This window comes from Amphiura filiformis, chromosome 8 (genome assembly GCF_039555335.1).
Source record: "Amphiura filiformis chromosome 8, Afil_fr2py, whole genome shotgun sequence".
NCBI classification, from domain to species: Eukaryota; Metazoa; Echinodermata; class Ophiuroidea; order Amphilepidida; family Amphiuridae; genus Amphiura; species Amphiura filiformis.
Genome location: NC_092635.1, coordinates 57,885,002 through 57,906,951, shown reverse-complemented (window position 1 = coordinate 57,906,951; position 21,950 = coordinate 57,885,002). Strand labels below are relative to the sequence as shown.

The following is a 21,950-nucleotide window of genomic DNA, read 5'->3' as shown; positions in this document are numbered from 1 at the left end:
TTTAATAAAAATATATGTTCCCCCGTTATTAAAGCTTGTACCGGGTTGAAGATTCAGATATTTGGAAGAGAATAAGTAATTGAAACATAGAGAAAGTACTAAAATCATAGCTTTTATACTTTTTGATATATGCTACTAACTAGTTCAACCCGTATAGCTACAACACAGCGCTACCAGTAGGGTTCAATTGCCTATTGTGAGTGCCCCTGTGTTGTGTGCATACATGTAGGCCTATATACAATAACTGCATGATGGCTTATCGTATTATTGCACAGTCCCTTCCAAAACTTGTTGTGAGAGGATTTACCTTTTAACAGAAATTCTTGTCGAAGCAATTTCCTGTTGATAGAGCAAGGGCAAAGGTCAGATATTATGACATGTGTACATAAAATAAAATTGTATCAGCTGTGATCAATTGGTGAATGGTGATGTGTTACTATCATGACTGCGCAATTTCTCAATGATATATCAATTCGACGAGAACCTTTGCCTATAGTAGTAATATGTCTGCTGAGTCAGTGTGCTGTGTGTACTAGTTAGTTTTTAATAAGCTTAAACTTTACTAAGTTTGACGCCGTACAGCACACTGCACTCGGCACTGCACTGAGTCTGATGAGTGAATAGTATTTTTTATCAAAGTAACACAACTTCCAAGACGATGGGTGATCTTGTACAGCTGGTGTCACCAGTAGCTTTGACATTGACTCTGTGCATGTTTCTGGCTGGAATGTAAATATTTTGATTTCTTTACTTTGTCGTCATCCTATTCCAATCCGGCATTCGGGTTTTTTATTTTAATTTTGGCATTTAATTCTGTCGATCGGACATCCGGGCATGAACCGGCTGACAATAGCATGATAGCACTGGAGTGAAAACAACATTCGCATTCACTGAACTCTGGAGTGTATCACAAGCTATCACACTATTGTGCCAGGTTCGACTCTCTGCAAATAAAAATATATGCGATATTTGTTTTCACTCCAATGCATGAATGGATGTGACGTGGCCCCGACCGAGAGAATAGAGCTGCCTTAGGGAAGGGTTCTAAGGGTTAGGGTTATAACACTGTACTTCCACAAGGCAGCTAAACATGTAAGAATAAAAACCCCTAAATGTAAAGAAATGCCTCCAATCCAATGAAACTGAAAGTTATGTTTTGTTTTTTTGTTTGTTTATGTTTGCATTGTGGCCAAGATGATTAATATGCATATTTTCATGTTTTCAAACGATAGGCATAAACAATTTTTTAGTCATAATGTATGTATGTAAGTATATCATGAATGACCCTTGGTGACAAAGATGTTGCTCAATTTGTATTTTAAGTTAGAGGCAACGCCCCAACGGCCCTGCAAAATAAGCGTAAGCAAGTTTGTAAATTCAGAACAGAGTGCATTGTGGGTAAAAATCTGGTAGGATATCACAGCCGGACTCGCATAGAATTTCAGTGACAATGGTGACATAGTTTGCACTTTTAAATGAACCTTTTTAATTTTTTCCCCAATTTTTATATTGGGGCTGATTGATCCCTAAGAACTTAGTCTTAATTTGAACAGGGAAGTAACTGTTTTGTAAATGAAAAATAACATCACAGGAATTTCCAATCAGTCAATTCCCACAGTTGACTATGTGCGACTGTGGATTGGGAAACGTCACAATCGGCAATGCCCGCTCCCAAGATTATTTCATCATACATTTCACTTTGCAACATACAGTGTTTAAAAATATGTGATTATTTGCTTTATCCAGGCCATCATGCATACAGATTGCAAAGCTGAGGAGCGTAGGAAATGTACCATTTCTTCCATTCATCATGACTGAGGTCAAGTAAGTATCTATAGAGTCTGTGAAAAAGTTTATATTATTATGCCAAGCTACACATGTAGTGGCTACGGCAATTTGACTGCAGCAAGAGCTTCATAGGCCTAAACTTTTAAACATCCATTTTCTAAAATGTGGGTGCATTTTATAAGAACACTGCTTGGAAAAATAAATTGCTGAGTGCTGACTTCTGCTAGCAGATTAATAATCATGATTGGTTGCTCTTGAAATGCGCTTGATTCTTAAGGTGGTACTACACCCCTTGATAAATTTGTGACTATATTTGCATTTTTCTCAAAAAATAATAACATTTTATGAATAAAAAAATTAGTGACAAAATTTATCAGGGGGTGTATATAGTACTACCTTAATTGTTCATAAAAGAGGGTATGCAAAATAAAAGACTGCTGTGATTGCCCATGCATGCAGCCCAATTGTTAGCATGTGTTGGTGGCTAAACTACGACCTCGCTACTCACTAGTAAGGTCTGTTTACAGGACATTTAACAACTACAATGCAAATTGACTGACCTAGCAACGACCTTGAAAATCTTTATTCATAGATCTGTAAATTAAAAAAGTTCAATGAAATAAGAAAGCCAATAAATCAAGTGGACAATTTTGAACAAGAAATTTGAAGAAAGATTTTTGAAATATTGCAACAAATAGTGAACAGGTCCTGAATGGAAATATACACTTTGCTATTGCAAGGACTTACTTGGCTGTACTTAGGGGGCAGTAAGGAGTAAAAAGACTACTCTATAAACTCTCTGCAAGTTTGCAATTTAAACTATAGTCCGTATACCTTCCTCGAATCAGTTTTAAAGTAAAATCTAAGTTTGAGATTTTCTCAAAAACTGTTAATTTTTCCAGGAATGTGTTATGCTAGTTGAATTCCTTGTACCATTTGTATTCTGAATATACTTTTATATACTTCTCATCATTACATTTAGAGATACAATAAAAAGAAATATCTAAATTACTGACTTGAGGAAGGTATGTGACTATAACTGGAACGGTACAGATATTCTGTTTTGTAAGTTTGGGAAATTGGGATGCAGAATACATCATGGTCAAATTTCAACAATGTTGTAACAAGGTTTGTTAAGCTGTAGATCTTGTCTTTTCGCAGAAATTTGACATTTTAATATTGAAATGTATGTCTGATATTATGAATGTAATTATTCATTGTTACAGCTCTCTACTATGGTTCTCATATGGTTTATTGACATCTAATTGGACCCTTATAATATGTAATGCTGTTGGGTTCAGCCTCCAAGCTTTATACATCGTTATTTACATCACATTTGCCAAACCAAAGGTAGGTACATAAAGTGTTATAAACATGGCAGGTCCTAGATGGGGTCAAAAGCATGTTAAATTGAAGAGGATCTGTATTTTATTTTCAGACCTGAGGACCTGAATGGCCCTAAAATCTAAAATAAACATTGGCTTATGCTGAGAAAGCACTTTGCTTAGATGCTAATTTTTGACTAACTAGGAGACTCCCGACGGACACAAATTTTTAATATGGAATATGTGGTGTATGACAGTATGAGTATGACAGTATACTCAGGAGAGGGACACATTTACATGTAATTCTTGTCATCTTATCATATTATTTTTACTTTCCATAACAAAGACTTCATATACATTGTTGTCTAATTTGCAGACAAAGACTTTGCAGCAAACTTGGGCAGCATTCATCTTTCTTCTAGGAGCCTATGTATATCTCACAAGATTTGTGGATTCTAGCGAGACTATGATAAGTCATCTTGGATTACTAGGATCATCACTTACTTTAATGATGTATGGATCACCACTATTAGAAGTGGTAAGAGTTCATAAGCCCATGAAAACTACCTGCCGATTGGCTAAAAAGAAGTTTCTATTATCAATTGGACCAATCAGCAACATTGTTAGAATAATTTCACTACGCAAAAAAATTGGGGTGAATTATTCGCAAAGTTCCATTCGGATTGGTGATTAAAGTGAAGATATCATGTAATTAACCAATCAGAGGCAATGCTAGATCGGCAGGTAGTGCTCAGGGGGTTAACCTGGAAATGCCTCACACAATGGGCTATTCCGGTTGAAATCCATGCACCCCTATGGAAGTCATGACCTTAATCTTCCACACAGGGGTGTAGATTTCAAATGGAGTCACCCCACATTTGAAATTCACACTCACCTGTGTGGAAGATTAAGGAATGTCTTCCATTGGGGGTTTATGGATTTCAACTAGAATAGCACAATTAATTGAGTTATTTGAGTGTACATAGCAACCATGGCATAAGAGCTGTGCACTGTCACTGCATAATATTTATGTTATGACCCACACAAGTCAATTAAATACAAAGGGACAGTTTAGATTTAACTGATGTTTGTCAGTATGTAGGAATCACAAAGATATGAAAAAGAATATAAGAAACCACATTCGAAGAAAATAAAATATGAGGAGTGTGTGAAAAAAAGCCAATTCTGTGTAAAATTATTTGCAATGCCCATTTTATCTCATTCAGTACCATTTGTTGAGAGCAGCAAATGAAATTTTGTGAACAACAGATTTCTCATTATCATGATCATGTCACATATATACTTTATAACTTAACATAGACTATTAAGGCCAAACTTCCCTTCATATCATAGTCTAAACTAGTGCAAAAATTTCAGAATTCTACAGGCACAGCTATTCATTGATAAAAACGGGCCTTGCCGTCTTCAGCGGTCAACCACTCTCTAGATGATGATTGATGATGCTAGACGAGTGGTCAAATCACTCTCCAGTACTAGTATAGTGGTCAAATCACTCTCTAGGTCTGAAAGATCATCATACCAATATGCACTGTTGACCATGTTGACACCACACTCTTTCGTTTCAGTGATATAAAAGGCTAATTTATTATGTTAAATCAAATACTTTCAAAGTGCTGAAAATTGAATGTAAATTGGATTCACATTTGGGTTATTCACAGCAAGCGATATTTAGCGTCTATGGCGAGTGGAAAATTGCTCACTAGAAATTGAGTTTGTTGAGCGGTGGCGAGCGAGAGTGATCGCTCTCCTCAAATGGCAAGGCCTGACAAAACATATGAAAATGGATATATATTAAAGGGACCACTTATTCAAGAGACCTGGGGATTCAACATCAGTAAGTGACAGAGTATAGGTACTGAGCAAGTTAGGAATGGCAGTAACTCAATTTTCAAAATTTCCAACTTTGGCCTGAGTGGAACAGATCGGGTCACATATATATAATAGAACCTGTGTCCAGAGTTCCTTGTGGGACTCTTCAAGTGTAAGCATGGACCATGGCAAACTGCATTACATTGTCAAAACATTTTTTAGTATGGTGGCAGTTCTATAGTCAAGGTTATAGATACCTGATGCAGTACATAAGAATGATTAAACTAATGTGAGTTTGTAATGTTTTTGTTTTAGATGGAGGTTGTGAGAACTGGTGATACCAGTTGTATTTCCTTAATTATGACCACTGCTCAGATGATGTCAGCATCAGCATGGTTCTTACTTGGCGTACTCCTCAATGATGGCTTTATATTTGTGAGTATCATTTGGTTGATGATGTTTTATATTTTTCACCCTTCCCAGCCCCTTTAAGTCTTCCTTTGATTTTCTAAATATATCTGATGATATCTGTATAGTATAGGTATCTGTGTGGCAAAATTGCAGAATCTAGTCCACCTTACCCATATCAAAAAATTCAGGTTAGGGTTAAGTGTACATTATATTTTGCAAATATGCCATATATTTATGTGTTTTTTGTCTCTGTCTCTGCCCTGTCTTTGTCTCAGCTCTGTCTCATACTGCCTGAGGGAGAGTATGATGAAATAGTTAGGTTATGTTACTCACCTGTTGTAGATGAGGTCCTGAGTTCAATTAGAGAATAAGCGATAGGAATTTTTATTTTGCCTATCCTCTACCGTGTGATAGGCGACAGGCAGGTCCAATATTTTGAGTAGTGGATGCCGGCGCAGCCGGTATCCACTACGATAAAAATATTGGACCTGCCTGTCGTCTATCATAGGTAGAGGATAGGCAAAATAAAAATTCCTATCGTTTATTCTCATTCTTAGTCAGTTAAATATTATTTTAATAACTGTAAACAATTTTTTAAAGCAAAAACTAAGTTACCGTCATAAAAACTCCCCTCGTTATAAAATGAACGAAACTTGTTTACAACTTCACGTATTCTGTTGCGGCGTATTGCTAGCGGCGTCGCGTATTCCGCACTAGTCTACGCATTACAGCGCAATACATAAGCTTACATACGCGCACCTCTACAAGCGTGTAAGGCAATATCAAGACGCATGATGGCGTGGGGTCGTCTACGGCCTGATAAGCGGCACCGAAATCTTGCGATTGTCCAATCAAAAATGTGTCTACGAACTAGACCACTCCCACTGACTAAGAATCCCTAGTAGTAGTGGCTTCTCATTAGTTACATCTAGTGGGTGAATGATCCATGAGACTATTGTACAGTGGATCATTGTTTCTCGCTTCCATTTTGACTTACTTACTTTCTTTCTTTCTTTCTTTCTTTCTTTCTTTCTTTCTCTGTTTCTTTCTTCAATATTTCTTCCCTGTCTTCCTTTCTTTCTTCCTTTTGCCTTATCTTTCTTTTCTTTCTTTCTTTCTTTCTTTTTTTTTTTTTTCTTTTCTTTTCTTTTCTTTTCTTTTCTTTTCTTTTCTTTTCTTTTCTTTTCTTTTCTTTTCTTTTCTTTTCTTTTCTTTTCTTTTCTTTTCTTTTCTTTCTTTTCTTTTCTTTTCTTTCTTTCTTTCTTTCTTTCTTTCTTTTCTTTTCCTTCCTTTCTTTCTTTCTTTCTTTCTTTCTTTCTTTCTTTCTTTCTTTCTTTCTTTCTTTCTTTCTTTCTTTCTTTCTTTCTTTCTTTCTTTCTTTCTTTCTTTCTTTCCAAAGTTTCTTTCTTTCTTTCTTTCTTTCCAAAGTTTCTTTCTTTCTTTCTTTCCAAAGTTTCTTTCCTTCTTTCTGTCTAAGTTTCTTTCCATTCCACTTTGTATGTCTTTGAAATCTACAGTGATTAATATCTGGTTACATTCCCTCTATTACAGGGGCCTAACATACCAGGAATTATAAGTGGCCTTGCAAGATTCCTGTGCCTGTACATATATCGTGGTGCTAAATCAGATATCAAAGTTGATTAACACAAAAGGTAAGATTTTTTTTATAGATGTCCAGCTGCCATATTTTAAGATCATACAAGGCAAGACTTGTTTAAAAGCATGTACATGTATTCGTCACTTTGGCTAAATAAATATCATGAATAGGGTATCTAAAACTTGAAATTTAAAAAAGGGTATACCTTGCACAGTGTTTTAGGGTCCTTTGAGTAAAATATAGCATGACATAAAGGATAAAAGTTATGACCCTTTGAATTTGTGTTTTCTCAGTTAAAGCCATATTATAACATTTGCTGAGAAGAACGCCCTCAAAAAATTTTTAAATTCTGTTTTTTACACGATTGTAATGTACTTTAGTCAATAAAGATTAGCTGGTGTAGTTTTGTCAAAATCCGAGATTTTGAATAAAACGATGCAACCGGCGTTTTATTATTACGATGGAAATATTAGTCGAACACGTATGCACAGTATGTACACGGCGTGCGTGATACGCATACACACAGAGGATTGTACCGTATTACAACCGCGGGAGTAACATGCATGGGCGCTAGTAGTAAATTCCAATTTTCTATGCTTAACCTCACTTGTTCGGCTCAAAATTAGAAGGGGACATATCTGACAGTAAAAGCTAACATTTTATGGAAAATAAATGTTATAATAATGGCTTTAAGTAGGGTGGTCACATGAAAATGTCAAACCCACCCCTGGAATTACTTTTTCTGTCAGGATTGTTCCTGCAGCAAAATGATTTTAAAAACCTCTTGTATCAACTCAATCGGACAATCCGTTGCGAAGATACAGCCTTTTAAAGATTCACAAAATTGGCCATTTTTAGGAAAATCCTGATTTTGTCATAAATTTGCATATTCACGGAGGCGATAATTGTGGGAATAAAGCCAAAGAAGGCACGAGATGTATTGTTTTTGTTTATTTAATGTTCATTTATGCAAATATTAAAAATCCAGGGTCATAATTGCTATATTTGCTTCTTTACAACATTTTTAAAATGGCTGAAATCACAAAATAACTCTTGCCAGGACTTTTAAGGTAAATATATGTGATTTTCACCGTTGAGGGCGCTATTATTTCCAATTTTGACCTTCAAAGGCCTGTATTTCCTAAACTACACAACCAAATTGTCTGATTTTTGCACAGGATTTTGCTCTGAGGGTCTAGATTGTAGAACTGAATTTAGCATAATTGTACATCTTTTTAAAATAGTTTTATTTGATGACAAAAAATTATTTTGTGCGTAACTTTTTTATGTGTGACCATACAAAAATGCTATATTCACCTTCATTACGAGCAGAATATTTTCTATCTAATTAGGTAGTCAGGTTTGCACAGAAGTTACTAGGAGACAAATTATATGGAATTCAAAATGCCCAAAAGTTTTCCAACTGCTGCAGAATCTGTTACATTTTCACCATACATTTGTGTATGTAGGCAGGGATACACACAATAGCTAGCATTGTGGTCACCCTACTTTAAGTAAATTAATGATTTACTTGCTTAAGAAATTGAATTATTTACTTGCTTCTAATGGGGATAAAAATAATGCCAATACTTATTGATGAAATTTATAACCAATTCTAACAACAAAAATGCTTAGAGTGCTTTATGAGACTTCATGGCCATGCATATGTACATGATACCCCTCTGGTGTTCACACCAGGCTCTACAAAGGAGCCCTATGTGTTTATTAAATATTTGTTTCTTGTGATAGGTTACATGTACTCTACCTATCCTTGTATTGCTGTTCAGATTAATTGTGATGGTTTTATTTTCTTTCAGAAACCAAGTGACCTAGAAGGTGAATACACAACAATTCAAGTGACAGTAGAAGGTATTCAGATATATTTTTATATATTGCAATCTACTTGTATATAATATTTTATACAACGTGTCTTAATGCACACATATTAAATTTATTGTAAATGTAATTTTAATTCTATGGGTTGTTAAGTATATAGAAGATTTCTATTTTTATTCAAATATTGCAGTGTATGTACTTTTTATAGAATAAAGGTATTGATTTAATACCCAGCCATATAACATGATGGATACCAGTATTTTAAGTGGAACATTATGAAAATAATGGTATCTACCGTGTTACATGTATATCAGGCGACAGATACATGGCTGAGTTCACTTCTGTGACCATTTTTATCAAGTTCACTCTCAAGCATTAAGTTGGCAAATCCAACCAGTGAGCTAGAATATTTATTATTTCATTTAAACAATGCACAATTTAGTTTTTAACCTTGTTTATTTAAAAAGTCAATATATCAAACTTCAAAGGCATACATGTACTAGTATTTACAGATTTTGGGAAGGTGTTCAACAGAATTGGTTGGAAACTGGACAATTTTAATACTGAAATGGGTCAAAATTAGGTCAATTGGGACCTAAAACAAATGAAAAATGCACATGAACAAATTGGTACAAAATTTTTCTTTAATGTTGTTTTTAGTGCCTCAAAGCATATCCCTGCTCAAAGTAAGATGTGTCAGCTGACGACCAAATGTGCCAAATATATTTTCTGCTTTTGCCAATATAAGTTGTAAAGTGAATGAAAGTGATGATGCTAATGTATATATTACAGACCTAATTATGCCTGCAAGTAATACCATTTACTGAAGATTTGTTGGTGATCTAATGAAGGTGACAACATTTTTTTTTCTGTTCTTGTAAAAATTTGAGTGTTCCTTTTTTAAAAGTGATAAAAACTATGAACTTTATATCACATACCACTTGAAGTGCCTTATGCCAGGCTCCTGGCAGTGCAAGTAGCAAATATGGCAAAAACCACTTTGTATCTAGCAAAAGGTTGATGTTACCTACATTGATCAGTATAATAAAAAGGGCAGTTACCGGTAACAGTAGGCATGTCACAGTGGCTGGTCATGAAACTCTATTGATTTGTACATGGCTTGCAGTTCTAGTCAATTTTCTTGGTATAGAAAATACCAAATGCCTTTTCTTTTTTAATTTCATAGTGGAAGTTGATTGCCTTGATAAGAAATTGAACTTTTCACCAAATGTTATACATGTATATGTTTTATGCGTTCACCCATTGAGTGAAACATTAAGCTTCCCCTGCTTGTCAGAGGGCACGAGATGTAATAGCCAAAAACAACCAATGAGATGACGCGATCTATCTAATCGTGAGTGACATCATGCAGACAAGACCGAATCTGGATGTGTATACATACACTGAATGAACAATTGTCATTTTAGAATAGTTTGAATAATGTCAGGTATGAGATGGTGCTTTTAATCTCAGAGGTCTATAAGTTTATAAAGATTTTATATCAGTACAGAAGTGTTTTACATTATTGGACTGGAAATAAGGTTAAATTATGAATAGTATAAGGGTAAAAAAAATTCATGAGAGTATAATATATGAAATATTGCATGATATTCATGCACATACATTATATAGCACGATATAGGTAAATAAAATGCCAAGTGCAATTCAAGTGAAATTTATTTTAACATGTGTGACTTATGTAGTGTGTCCATGACATGTAGTCTGCTGTAATCTAGATTTGAAACATTGGGTCTCGTAGTCAGTCCAAATTTTTAGGGTTAGCATTAGGGTTAGGGCAATTATCATTCATGGCAGGTAGTGATAAATTTGAATTTGAGAGTTCAATCTGATACTGGACTTACTTTTTATTAGTCCGACGAGTACATGTAGGACCTGGTTTTTTTTCTTAGTATACCAACCGATACTCTGACTCTGACCGGGCAGCGCGGTCACTGGACTTTTGCGATTCGCCTTTCTTGCGCCATGTGAGATAGTGATCATAGTCTGAACTAAGTATAGTCTGGTAACTTAGATAAAAAGGTCCTACTCGTCGGACTACTTTTTATGGGTGCCAAACTGCCAATCCTATCCTGGACGTATCATCAGGGCACCTGATTTTCTGGTGGCTGCCGGGGAAAGTTTGTTGACATGTGATTGTGAATTAAAGCAGATGTTCCATCACAGTTGAGTGTTAAACCTCTGAGGTATATTCTTCGTCATAACTATAGGCGGGGGAGGGGGGCCTACAGTTCAACGATTAAGATCTGTAGTCTGTCATTATCCTGATTATTGCTATTTACCTATTTCTCTGCACCTTTGTGCTACATTGTGTTATGCTATGCTCTCATCGCAATAATCACACTTTCACATTAATTGCAATCAAATGCAGGGGCAGGAAAAAAAGCAGGGGCAGCGGATGAAGAAGGGGCGGCAATTAGAATTATTAAAGACAAATTTTGGGGCAGAAGGGGCGACAAGAAGAATTTTAAATGAAAAAAGGATGCAAAAAATGTAAATGGTATAGAATATTTTTATTTTAGTCTTAGCAGTAAAACTTGCAGTGAATAAATAAAGAAATAAATAAAGAAGCAAACTAACTATCTTTAACTGCAGGGGTAAATTAAATTGTTCTTTTCTTAATGCCGGGCCACTTTAAGTACGAAAAAAGTAATGACAAAGTAATATTAAATAATGATAGTGATGACAATAACAATTAATAATAGTAAAAAATAATATTAATAAAAACGATAATAATAATATTATAATAATGATGATAATAACCAAAAAACAAAAAACGTTTTCGACATCATTCGCAAAAGGTTGCCAGAAAACATTTTAATGTCGGGTTGTTTAAAGGGCATATAAATAGTATAAAACGTTTTCATAACATTCAAAAACATTTTTGATAACTTACTGCAAATATTCTAACATAATGTTATTTAGGTGTTGACAAAATATTTGGCAAGTAATGTTTGCAAAAATATTTTACAATAAAATTTTGAAAACATTTAAAAATATTTTTTGTAGTGTTTTCATACAAAATGTTTTAAAACGTTCATGACCTTTATATAGCCCGACATTATGTTATTAAAATGTTTTTACCAAAACAAAACCCAAAATATAACCTGTTTAAAAAGTTTTAAAAACGTTTTGTGTTTGCTAGGAATAGTCTATATTGAAGTGAAAATCGGAAGCACCTATATAATATCCCTAGTATAGCGTAACTGTAAACGTTCAAAACTTGTGGACGTAAGTCACATTTTGTCAATAGAAATTCATATTTGTAAAAGTTAGCCATGCTGTGTTCATACTTCCAATTTCATAAAAATACCAGACAGTTAATAAATACAAAGATAGTGCCTAAAGGCTCAAATAGGATGAAATGTATTTGAAACGGAATGAGCAAATTAAGGATTCTTCAGAAATTGTACCGGTGGGAAGAGCTCACATATAGATGGTAATGACATGACACAACAACTTCTACTATAACTGATTCCACAGGATTTATGAACTTTAGTGAGCAATCCATTTTTTTTAATCGGACTAAGACTTGAATTTGAATCAAATCTGATGTATTCAAATAGTATTTGTTATCATATTGCTCACTAACATTTTAATAGAGTGCTACGGCAAGTTCTTGACAATACTTTTTATGTTTTTTGATTTTTCGTCGTAATTTGTTCATACTGACGAACCCACAATAACTTTAAACGGTCCATTTGTATTATACCGACTGTAGGGGGCGACATTACTGAATATGTAGAGTCGCCGGAAATAAAGACAATACTATAGCTTTAGAGAAGAATGGGCCGCTCTTGCTCTAATCGACGGGACTTGGTGTGTTCCCTTGATATAGCACCGCAATGCGCTGAACGAAGCATTGGCGCATAAGCGGCCAATCAGATTACCGGTCTGTTGTTACGGTTTTGGGATGATTGAATCAACCAATCAGAACCCCACTTTCGTGTTCACGCTGTGTAGGCATACCGCAGACAAGGGAGGTCCGTTCTTCTCCGAAGCTAATGAAAGTATGTATTCGGTAACGATTTTTATGTTTGTCCTTTTTTGTTGTAATTGCATTTCTTCGTCATTCTCGTTCTTTAATTGCTTTTTCATTTCATCAGCCATTTCAAATCCATGCCGACATGCTGTCATGCGCATTATTCGGTGAGGGATGAATATCTTAACATCACTCTGATAGAAGAATACGACGTCGGTTTTGCTGCTATCTCTGTGAACAGAACAAATGTTGAAAAATAATATGTTGTTAATGAGTCTTAATTAAAGCGATGTTGTAACATTTGCTGAGTAGGAGCCACTCGATGTTGTTGTGTTTTTTTCTAAAAATTCTGACTTTTCAACATGTGCCATCGGTTTATTGATATCATACGTTCGAAATTATGTTACGCGGGAACGCGGTTACGTTCGTTCATACATGCATATATACCACTATTTTTTAATACTTTTTTCGGGGAATTAGTCGCGTTTGCATGAAGTGCGTGACGCAGTGTAAAATTGGCAATTGCAACGTCCGTCCGTGCGTTACACATGGAAGTTTATAAAAGATGCAAATCGCAATCTCTTTCTGTAACTTATACGGCTGATCACAGACGCATATCAATTGATAATCTGAGCGTGTCACGTTCTGGAAGAATGAAGTCAAATTTTTACACCTCACCGTTGCTTCATTATGGCGATTTCTTACAAACAAAATGGCTCGTAGACTTTCCTTCGTATGTTTAATATGCTTGACTCTCTTTAATATAATATAGTCCGATGAGTAGGACCTTTTTTCTAAGTTACCAGACTATACTCAGCTCAGACTATGATCACTATCTCACATGGCGCAAGAAAGGCGAATCGCGAAAGTCCAGTGACCGCGTGTTCGGGAGGGGCGGTTAGTGGGTTTTTGTGGTTAATCTTTCTTGAGCGATCACAGTCAAAGTATAGTTGGTAACTAAGAAAAAAAAACAGGTCCTACTCGTCAGACTAATATAATATTGTAAAAACGGACCAATTTTGTGCATTTGTTACGTTGTCCACGCGTTTATTTCGTACGTGCAGAATAAGACCTGAAACAATTATCAGTGGTTCAAATGGGGTAGGGCAATATAATGGGCTAAAATGCTGATATATAAATACAATTCTTTCTAAAACAAATGGTATCAAATTGAATATGCTTCTTACTCTAAGTTTCGTTTGCAGTACACTCCCGATGTGTATATAACTCCCCGTACAAATCCCTTCAACTTTTGGCATCCTGGGTGGTTTGCTTGACTATAGGCCATACTGTAAAAGTCATCCGAGTGCTTGTTGAGGTACTCTACTCGACAGAAATCACGCGGTGAAGCTAATTTGGCAACAAATCCACTGGGTATGTAAGTTGCATGCAAAACTGTTGTATGCTGTAAAGATGGTAGAATATAAAAAACAAAGTAATAATGGATTCAAGTTTATATGTTTAGACATAATAATGTTTAGACATTAGAAGCATGAATCCTGAAATTACATCAATATTCCATGAAGTTAATATATAGAAGTCAGCTATTCCCATCCCTTCGGCTTTCGCCTTTTAATCAGGGTAATTGTTTTGAACGTGTACGTCACCTTCGTCAGGCACCACTTATAACAATGTTCCACTGCCACAGATACATCAGAATCCCTACGCTTCAACAAAGGCACTACCGAAACACTTATATTGCAATCACCCCTTAACAGCTCCCCATTACACGTGGGTGGAGTGTGGCAAGTGAGGTAAAGCGCCTCGCCCAAGTGCACAGGAAGTTTGTGCTGCAGGGATTCGAACTCACATCTTGAGCTACCCCGCGATTATAAGTCTTTACTGCTGCGCCACCATGCCCTCATTATTATTAATATTCTTTTCAATATTTATAAGAAACATTTCGACTTATAAATAAATAAAATAAATAATAAAATAAATAAAATTAATCAAAACTTATCAAAGCGTAGCAATAATTACCTCATCTAGTTCTTCGATGATGTAATCTTGCACATCGGGATCCCATTCAGTTCTTCCATTGAAGGGCAGGATAACAGAAATCACTTTATCGAGAGGTGCGTCCACGGTCATATCTACTCGATAGCTGTACAGGATGAATAAATTAGTCAAGAGAGATAGCCAAATCTTGTCATATAACGGCAAATCACACCAATTACAGAATCCGGATTAGAATTAAGTCCACATTCGTTAGTTTATAGCATTGTCCTGCACTAGACACACGCTGCAACTCTGCATCGCACCTTTGATTACCAAAGAATTGGCATAAAAACCTGGATCGTAATTCTATGGAGATTTTTCATTATGCCAAGTTCATGTACGTACGTTTCATTCGTACCTGTACGACTATTGTCTTTGAAAAGATCAGTATTTTATTCAATCTGTGATTGCACACATACACAGACATGAGAGTTGATGAGTGCAGCCTACTTATAGTGTAGGGCAATATATTCAAATTGTTTTCCCCTATCGTGATTGTAACTAATCCTGTTACATGACATCTACGGTGGATTATCTCAAAAAGTGTTTCAAAACATAAAGGATGTCCTATTTTCCAGAAAATGCTTCATTACTAGTATTCCAGCTTAAATAATTTTACTAAGACCTAAAAGGGGTCAAAGGGTGACGTACTAGGGGGTCCATTGTTTTACATTTACTGTGTTAAACCATCTCGATGGTTCAACGCCTCAATAGACTGGTCAAATTAAGATATTACCTACCACTTATTGCAACAGAAACAATTTCACATGCGCGAATCTCTTAAATCTGACACAAAAACATGTCCCCGAAAATCCAAGCAGTGGAACAGTGCCTAATTTGCATCAATCCAAAATGGCCGCTTATGCAAGTGTGAAATTTTAAAGTTGGTCAAATTTTGTTTTAAAAACCATACTATTGTATTCCTCACGTCATAAGAATACAGAAAAGGTAGTTTGACCGATCTCCGATGTACAGTTCATGAGATATAGGGGAAAAGTCAAATCTCCAAATGCAGATTCTACAGGGAACAAAGATGTAAAACTTCTCAGATTTTGATCAAAATGGTCGCAGATTGTTCCGCTTCCAAAAACATTAAAAAAAAGAATAGTTTGCCATATCTGAAGTGGTTTGTTATCTTGGTAACATGGCAAAAGATCACAATCTATTGAGCCCCGTTGACATTTACATATTTTGTAACATTAAGGGGGTACTACACAATTTGTGTCTATTTTTGCATTTTCTCAAAAACTAATAACACAGTGGTAACAAAAGTTATGTATATTATAGGGGCAAGGAATCAATTACTACACTGGAATTTCAGTGACCCAAGACAAGCGGTTCGTTATTTATGATAAGAAATAAGGTACCGCTAGGATGTACCTCATTTCCGATCATATATACTGAACCGCTTGTCTTGAGTCACTGAAATGTCAGTGTAGTAATTAGATTCCTTGCCCCAATAATATACATTTACTTTTGTTACCAGTGTATTTTTATTTTTTGAGAAAAATGCAAAAATAGACACAAATTTATCGAGGGGTGTAGTACCCCCTTAAAAAGGGAGCATTTTAAAATTGGAAACAGCAGTGGGCCACAAAATTGACCTTTTGCTTATAATTCGAGAACTGCGTCAGATACAGAAACTATAATTATGTAAAGCTTAACTGTACTTTTGTCTAAGAGCAATGCATTGGTATGGGTTTTAACAAGATACAGGGTGAGTCAAAAAAAGTGCAATAGAGAAAAGAATCCATTTTTATATAAGAACCGAGTTGAACCTTTTAGGTTTTAAAACATTTTATATATGATATATCCATCAGTAACCTTGTGTGAAAAAAGCGCAAATTGAAGTGGTGTGAATAAGAAAATATCCAGTAAGTGGACATATTGGGATTAAAAAACTGGAGTTGGAGTCGATGGAGGTACAAAGGACTTAAACATGTTAAAGTAATGTAAGAAAGTTTGTTTGAACAGAAAAAAGAAATTAAAATAACGCAAAAATCAACCTTATTTAAGTTAAAGTCCGTTTCAGAGCTGGTGCCTTTACCGTGCATTGTGTGCTCTCATTCAAAGACATGGTACCTCGTGGACAAATAACGAAATTGGATATCGCAGCAAAAGGACTCATAAAAAGTAAACGGTAGTCGCGATTAACTTCATATTTTCACAGAAGGTGACTATTGAGTGTGTCATTTATAGAAGTGTTCAATAATGGGAAAGTTCGACTTAGTTCTTGCATAAATATCGATTATTTGCTCTATTGCACTTTTTTTGACTCACCCTGTATGATAAACTTTGAAATTTCACCCCCTGCATGATCGACCATTTTTGACCTTAATTTTTAGGGACTTTTGAAGTGTTATTTAATATGCTTTTCTGAAATGAATGGTGATTAAATGGATGCTGTTGTCATTGTGGTGGTATTACGGTATTATTATTAATTTGACTAGCCTACAATGTCAAGGGCTCTGGTATGAGCGTTTGGACAGTATTTGTTGTGGCACATGATAGCACATCAGACATATCGAATTGCATTCTGAATACGAGGAATGTCCTTCTGATATCCAATAATTTAGATTTTTTACAAAAATGTTAAATATCCAAAATATTAATTTTTAATATCAAAAGGACATTTTTCATATTCAGAATGCAATTCGATATGTCTCAGATGCTCTCGTGTCCCATAAAATACAGTCCCAACGCTCATACCAGAGCCCTTAATATTATTTATCTACACTTACATTTCCCCGCTGTATTCTGGTGACTTCTTATGATACACTCTAACCCCCTGTATCAGAATAAAACAGTTGTATCACACTATGATGATTATTAATCATTGTGAATACCGCGTACTGACGAATCGCAAATAACTATAAACCGTCTCTATTATGTCCAGTGGTGTTAAACGATTCGCTCAGCGCGGGTAGCGATCAATTTAAGAACAACTCGATAACGTCTCCCTCTATAATCACTATCAAACAAAGGGATATGAAGGAGGACTGTTTTGGCCGTCTGTCATTCGTCACTATATGGTGATCATGATATATGTGACCGTACAGCACGAATGAGCCGTAAATTCCCTAAACTGTATTCTGAGTTACAGTGTAAATGTGCATGAAGGTCGTATTCATCGGTATCTCTAGCTGGCACGACATCTATCTCATTTTGATAGTCAAAAACCAATCAATAATCCTATTGTTGAAGAGGATAATAAGCTTCTACCTTAGATGACTATAGAATATTTAATAGCTCTGGTCTTTCTTTGCTTTGGCTAAATCCTGTTCCAGTGGTGGGTTACTAGGCATTGTATTTTGTATAGGTATGTATAACCAACAATTAACAATAAGAGAACTTTCTTGAACCTCGTTGACTTGAGGATGATTTGAAATGACCGCCAATTATGACTGTTTGATATTTATTGCCAGCAATGTGGAAAAAGAGACACATGTAGAAACGAAAAATCTAATCTGGATATTGTTTGAAGTCAAATAATTTACCATTTTAAAACTTATGATGTATATTTTCAGAACACGAAATAAAACAAAATTGACCGGGGGAGGAATTCGGTCACATACAATGAGGTAGAAAGGATAGAGTGCCCTGCTTGCCGAATCTGTGAAGCAGGTTTGGGTCCCGGTTTGGGTGCTGTATAGATCACAAAGTTGAACAAATCATGTATTAAAACGCATTAAATTTCCCAGTATACCATTGTCTTTATCAAAAATTGCTGAATTATAAAGGCAAACACGCCTGAATCTGGTATTTCATCAGTGTTGCCACGCTAAACAACTCTACCACTTTACGAAATTTCGCCTTCAGTCGCCGTTCCTGTAGCGCTGCATGGCAACCGGCGAATGAACTAGATTTAGGAGCGTGCTTGCCTTTATTATTCAGCAATTTTTCGATAAAAAAATGGTACACAGTAAAGTTGAATATGCTAAAACAAGTAATTTATTTAATTTTTTTAATCCATACATGCTAGAGTAAATTCAGTTTCCATTTTAGTTGTATTTGATGCTGATTTTGTTAGGTCCCTTCATTTCATAATGGCTTAAGTGTGTGATTGTCAATGAAACGGCAACGTACCAGCTCGAGCTCAGCGATCTATGTTTTTCTACGTCATTGGTCACATATAGCATTAACCATAGAACAGCGAAGGGGTGGGGGGTCACCCGTCATAAAAATGCGAGTCTTTACGCCCAAATGACTGCAGCTAATCGTAGATCCATGCTTTCAGGCATGCGAATTTCAGTGCTTTTTTTGTAGTTAACATTTCCGCAACTTTATTTCATTTCAGCCTGTTTTGGGTACTTTTGCCCGATTTCATGCGCATTTTTTTAGGAAAGTACAGTCTCATGCCTGTCCTTTGCGCTCATTTTAGTGATAATTTTCCCCCCAGCAGTATTTTTTGAAACGCATGGCGATCTTTATCTTAAAAGAGCGCTTTATACAGAACTCCCAATCTGATGAATTGTCAGTACTTTAAAGTGGTTAAGTACAGCTCTAAACTAAACCAGAACGACAAAATAAATTAAGAAAAGAATGTGACAAAAATGTCACGGTTGACAAAACAAATTGAAATGAAATAAACTCTCAGATATGCACTTTATTTCTGTAAATGATGGTTTCTGCTGTAGTGCCAACATGTCGCAGAAATCCCGAAGAAACTTTTCTTTATTGTTATGGAGAAATGTCATAATTATGGTAAAGTCTTCTCTTTGGTCAGAATACTTGAAGAAATAATATGCCCGTATTTTTTTTTTATCTATAGACGAATCCAACGAGCCAAGTCATGGTCAGGATTTGGTCGGCCATCTTTGGGTCCCCGCAACACCAAAAAGCCGCTTAAAATCGATGTTAGATTCTTTTGTGTTGTAAACTGTCATCATTCTTTTGTCTACGTGTAACACGGGTGATAGAATGCAGTTTAAAATACCCTCAAGGCCGCATTATTTCACAATTTAGGTGAGATTGAGCCGACGGGGACCCAACTTTGACAGCCATTGAGGTATAGGAATGCGTGAAATAGGATTCGTCTATATGATTTGAAATTGGACTATTTACCTTTTTGGTGTCATATTTGTGCCAGTCATTGTCTTGATACAGTTGATATGCACGGCTATCTGCAGCAACTGCATCTGCCTTAAATTTGGCTTGTTGGTCGGGTGTGCTGCTCTGCCGTTGAAACTTGTCCAGTGGAGTTGCGGCAATACACACGGCGAGTGCGACTAAGGCGCAGATCGTCAGCGTCAAACATCTAAGAAACATGGTTGGTTAATGCTGAAATCTCTCACCAAATCATGTGTGGTCAGAATCATGTCCGTGGTGGTAAAAGGACGTCTGGCCAGGTGATATTGCACTAGCCCAAATCCTGTTTGACGGAACAGCCTATTGTTCCGTGTTGTCAGTACTGTGGACTTTGATTCATTGATCTCATGCCCTCTCCTGATGAAATGGTGAGGTAGTCTGCGCCCTTCGGTCCGCAAGTAAAATCGCGGTATTTGCTTTGGTAATCACCAGTGGATACTTTGTTTTAGTTTAGGAGCAGTTGGATTTAAGAACTACTTAACACAAGTAAAAGGCATAGGAAACCATGCAAGAACTTGTGTTTCTATGTTTGATTAGTAGATAAGACGTTTTGATTTGCGAAGATTGAGGTCCTTGACTGATAAATCAAGATAGATAGCATTGTCTATTGTTTGCATTATATTGGAAGTCTTTACATTTGTTTTTGTGTCCAAGGACTATAACCATTGCAAAATTTAAGATCAATTTGAATAGCTATTCCTGGTATATATTGACATGGCAAATATGTTGCATTTTTGATTAGGTTATCTCTTATTGTTTAAAAAAATATTTTGTTGTTACTCTGTATAAGTGCTATGCTACTTTCAAAGAGGTGTTGCAAGCGTATACACGCACACATCCCGGGTGGGTGCGTGTATACGCTGGCCACCCCTACATTATTGATACCCCACTCATGTGCGCACCACCACCATCATCACCACCACCAATACCAATATATTAAATTTGTTTCTTCATTTTCATAAACGTTTTTTTTTCTCAAAACTTCAAAAGGCAAGAAATAATACGAAAGGTATCAATTTATTTATCCTTTGCGAACAGGCTTTTTCTTCTTCAACATTTTTACTTAAAAAATGAAAAAGTGGCAATATATGATTACTCATTTTAATAGTCAATAGTCAAACACCTTTTAAACCTATCAATAATCCTATTGTTGAAGAGCTTCTACCTTAGATGTCTATAGAATTCTTAATAGCTCTGGTCTTTGTTTGCTGTGGCTAAATCCTGTTCAAGTGGTGGGTTACAAAGCATTGTATTTTGTCTAGGTATGTATAACCAACAATTAACAATGAGAACAATGAACCTCGTTGACTTGGGGATGATTTGAAATGACCGCCAAATATGGCTGTTTGATATTTATTACCAGCAATGTGGAAAAAGAGATATACATGTAGAAACGAAAAAAGCTACCATTTTGTTGAAGGAGCAAAGTTCAACAAAACATAACCCAGCTTCGGGTTATTGTTTGAAGTCAAATGATATACCATTTTAAAGCTTATGATATTTTCTAAACACGAAATAAAACAAAATTGACCGGTGGAGAAATTTACGGCTCATTCGTCGTGTTCGGCCACATAAATTTATGTTAAAAAATCGATACATCTTCCATATTTTTCACAAAGCTTATCGTGTGAATAAAATGAAACTTGATCATCTAATATATCTTTAAGGGATCGGATAGCAACGTTTGCACAGTATTTTTGTGGGACATGAGAGCACATCAGACACGTCAAATTGCATTCTGAATACGAGGAATGTCCCTCTAATATCAAATAATTTTGATATTTTTTTGAAATTTGCAATATAATGCAAATTTTATGGCAAATTATTAAAAATTGATATTTTTAACACTTCTCAAAGTAAACTTTATAAATCTTATGATATATATTTGAAGATAAACATATTTTCCCAAAAACAACAAAACATTTGAGGTCTTTTTTGGGGGAAATATAAATCTTCAATATGAAGGGCACAATTTTCAAATGATGGACGGCTTTTCCTCCCAGCTACATATACTTTAAGTTCATATTATTAGATTTATAAAGTTTACTTCGAGGACTATAATATCAAAAATATCAGT

At 35.5% G+C, this 21,950-nt stretch overlaps 2 protein-coding genes across 3 annotated transcripts; one reads left to right on the top strand and one right to left on the bottom strand.

The window, feature by feature from the left end:
* The first annotated feature begins 377 nt into the window (after positions 1-377).
* Positions 378-13,104, top strand: LOC140159278 (sugar transporter SWEET1-like). Of its 2 annotated transcripts, XR_011859865.1 has the most exons (8): positions 378-729; positions 1,747-1,824; positions 3,015-3,138; positions 3,490-3,651; positions 5,259-5,378; positions 6,906-7,006; positions 8,769-8,820; positions 12,912-13,104. XR_011859865.1 is itself a non-coding variant. In XM_072182693.1 (7 exons), the coding sequence occupies exons 1-6, from the start codon at positions 659-661 to the stop codon at positions 6,996-6,998; spliced, it is 648 nt and encodes a 215-aa protein (XP_072038794.1). In that variant the 5' UTR covers positions 378-658; the 3' UTR covers positions 6,999-7,006; positions 8,769-10,460. The 2 variants fall into 2 exon arrangements, 1 of the variants encoding a protein (XP_072038794.1); XM_072182693.1 differs by lacking the exon at positions 12,912-13,104 and having other exon boundaries at positions 8,769-10,460.
* LOC140159279 (stAR-related lipid transfer protein 5-like) lies at positions 12,600-14,886 on the bottom strand. The gene is made up of 3 exons (XM_072182694.1): positions 14,768-14,886; positions 13,975-14,192; positions 12,600-13,018 (listed from the first exon to the last, which is right to left on the bottom strand). The coding sequence occupies exons 1-3, from the start codon at positions 14,876-14,878 to the stop codon at positions 12,736-12,738; spliced, it is 612 nt and encodes a 203-aa protein (XP_072038795.1). The 5' UTR covers positions 14,879-14,886; the 3' UTR covers positions 12,600-12,735.
* Between the last annotated feature and the right edge of the window lie 7,064 nt (positions 14,887-21,950).

Bases quoted from the DNA above. Each gene is read 5' to 3' on its own strand.
- LOC140159279 (XM_072182694.1), bottom strand. From the start codon at position 14,878: ATGACCGTGGACGCACCTCTCGATAAAGTGATTTCTGTTATCCTGCCC. The intron at 14,193-14,767 runs GTAATTATTGCT...CCATCTTTACAG, and splicing joins TCATCGAAGAACTAGATGAG to CATACAACAGTTTTGCATGC. The intron at 13,019-13,974 runs GTAAGAAGCATA...TTCTGTTCACAG, and splicing joins TACTGCAAACGAAACTTAGA to AGATAGCAGCAAAACCGACG.
- LOC140159278 (XM_072182693.1), top strand. From the start codon at position 659: ATGGGTGATCTTGTACAGCTGGTGTCACCAGTAGCTTTGACATTGACT. The intron at 3,139-3,489 runs GTAGGTACATAA...TCTAATTTGCAG, and splicing joins TCACATTTGCCAAACCAAAG to ACAAAGACTTTGCAGCAAAC. The intron at 5,379-6,905 runs GTGAGTATCATT...CCTCTATTACAG, and splicing joins TCAATGATGGCTTTATATTT to GGGCCTAACATACCAGGAAT.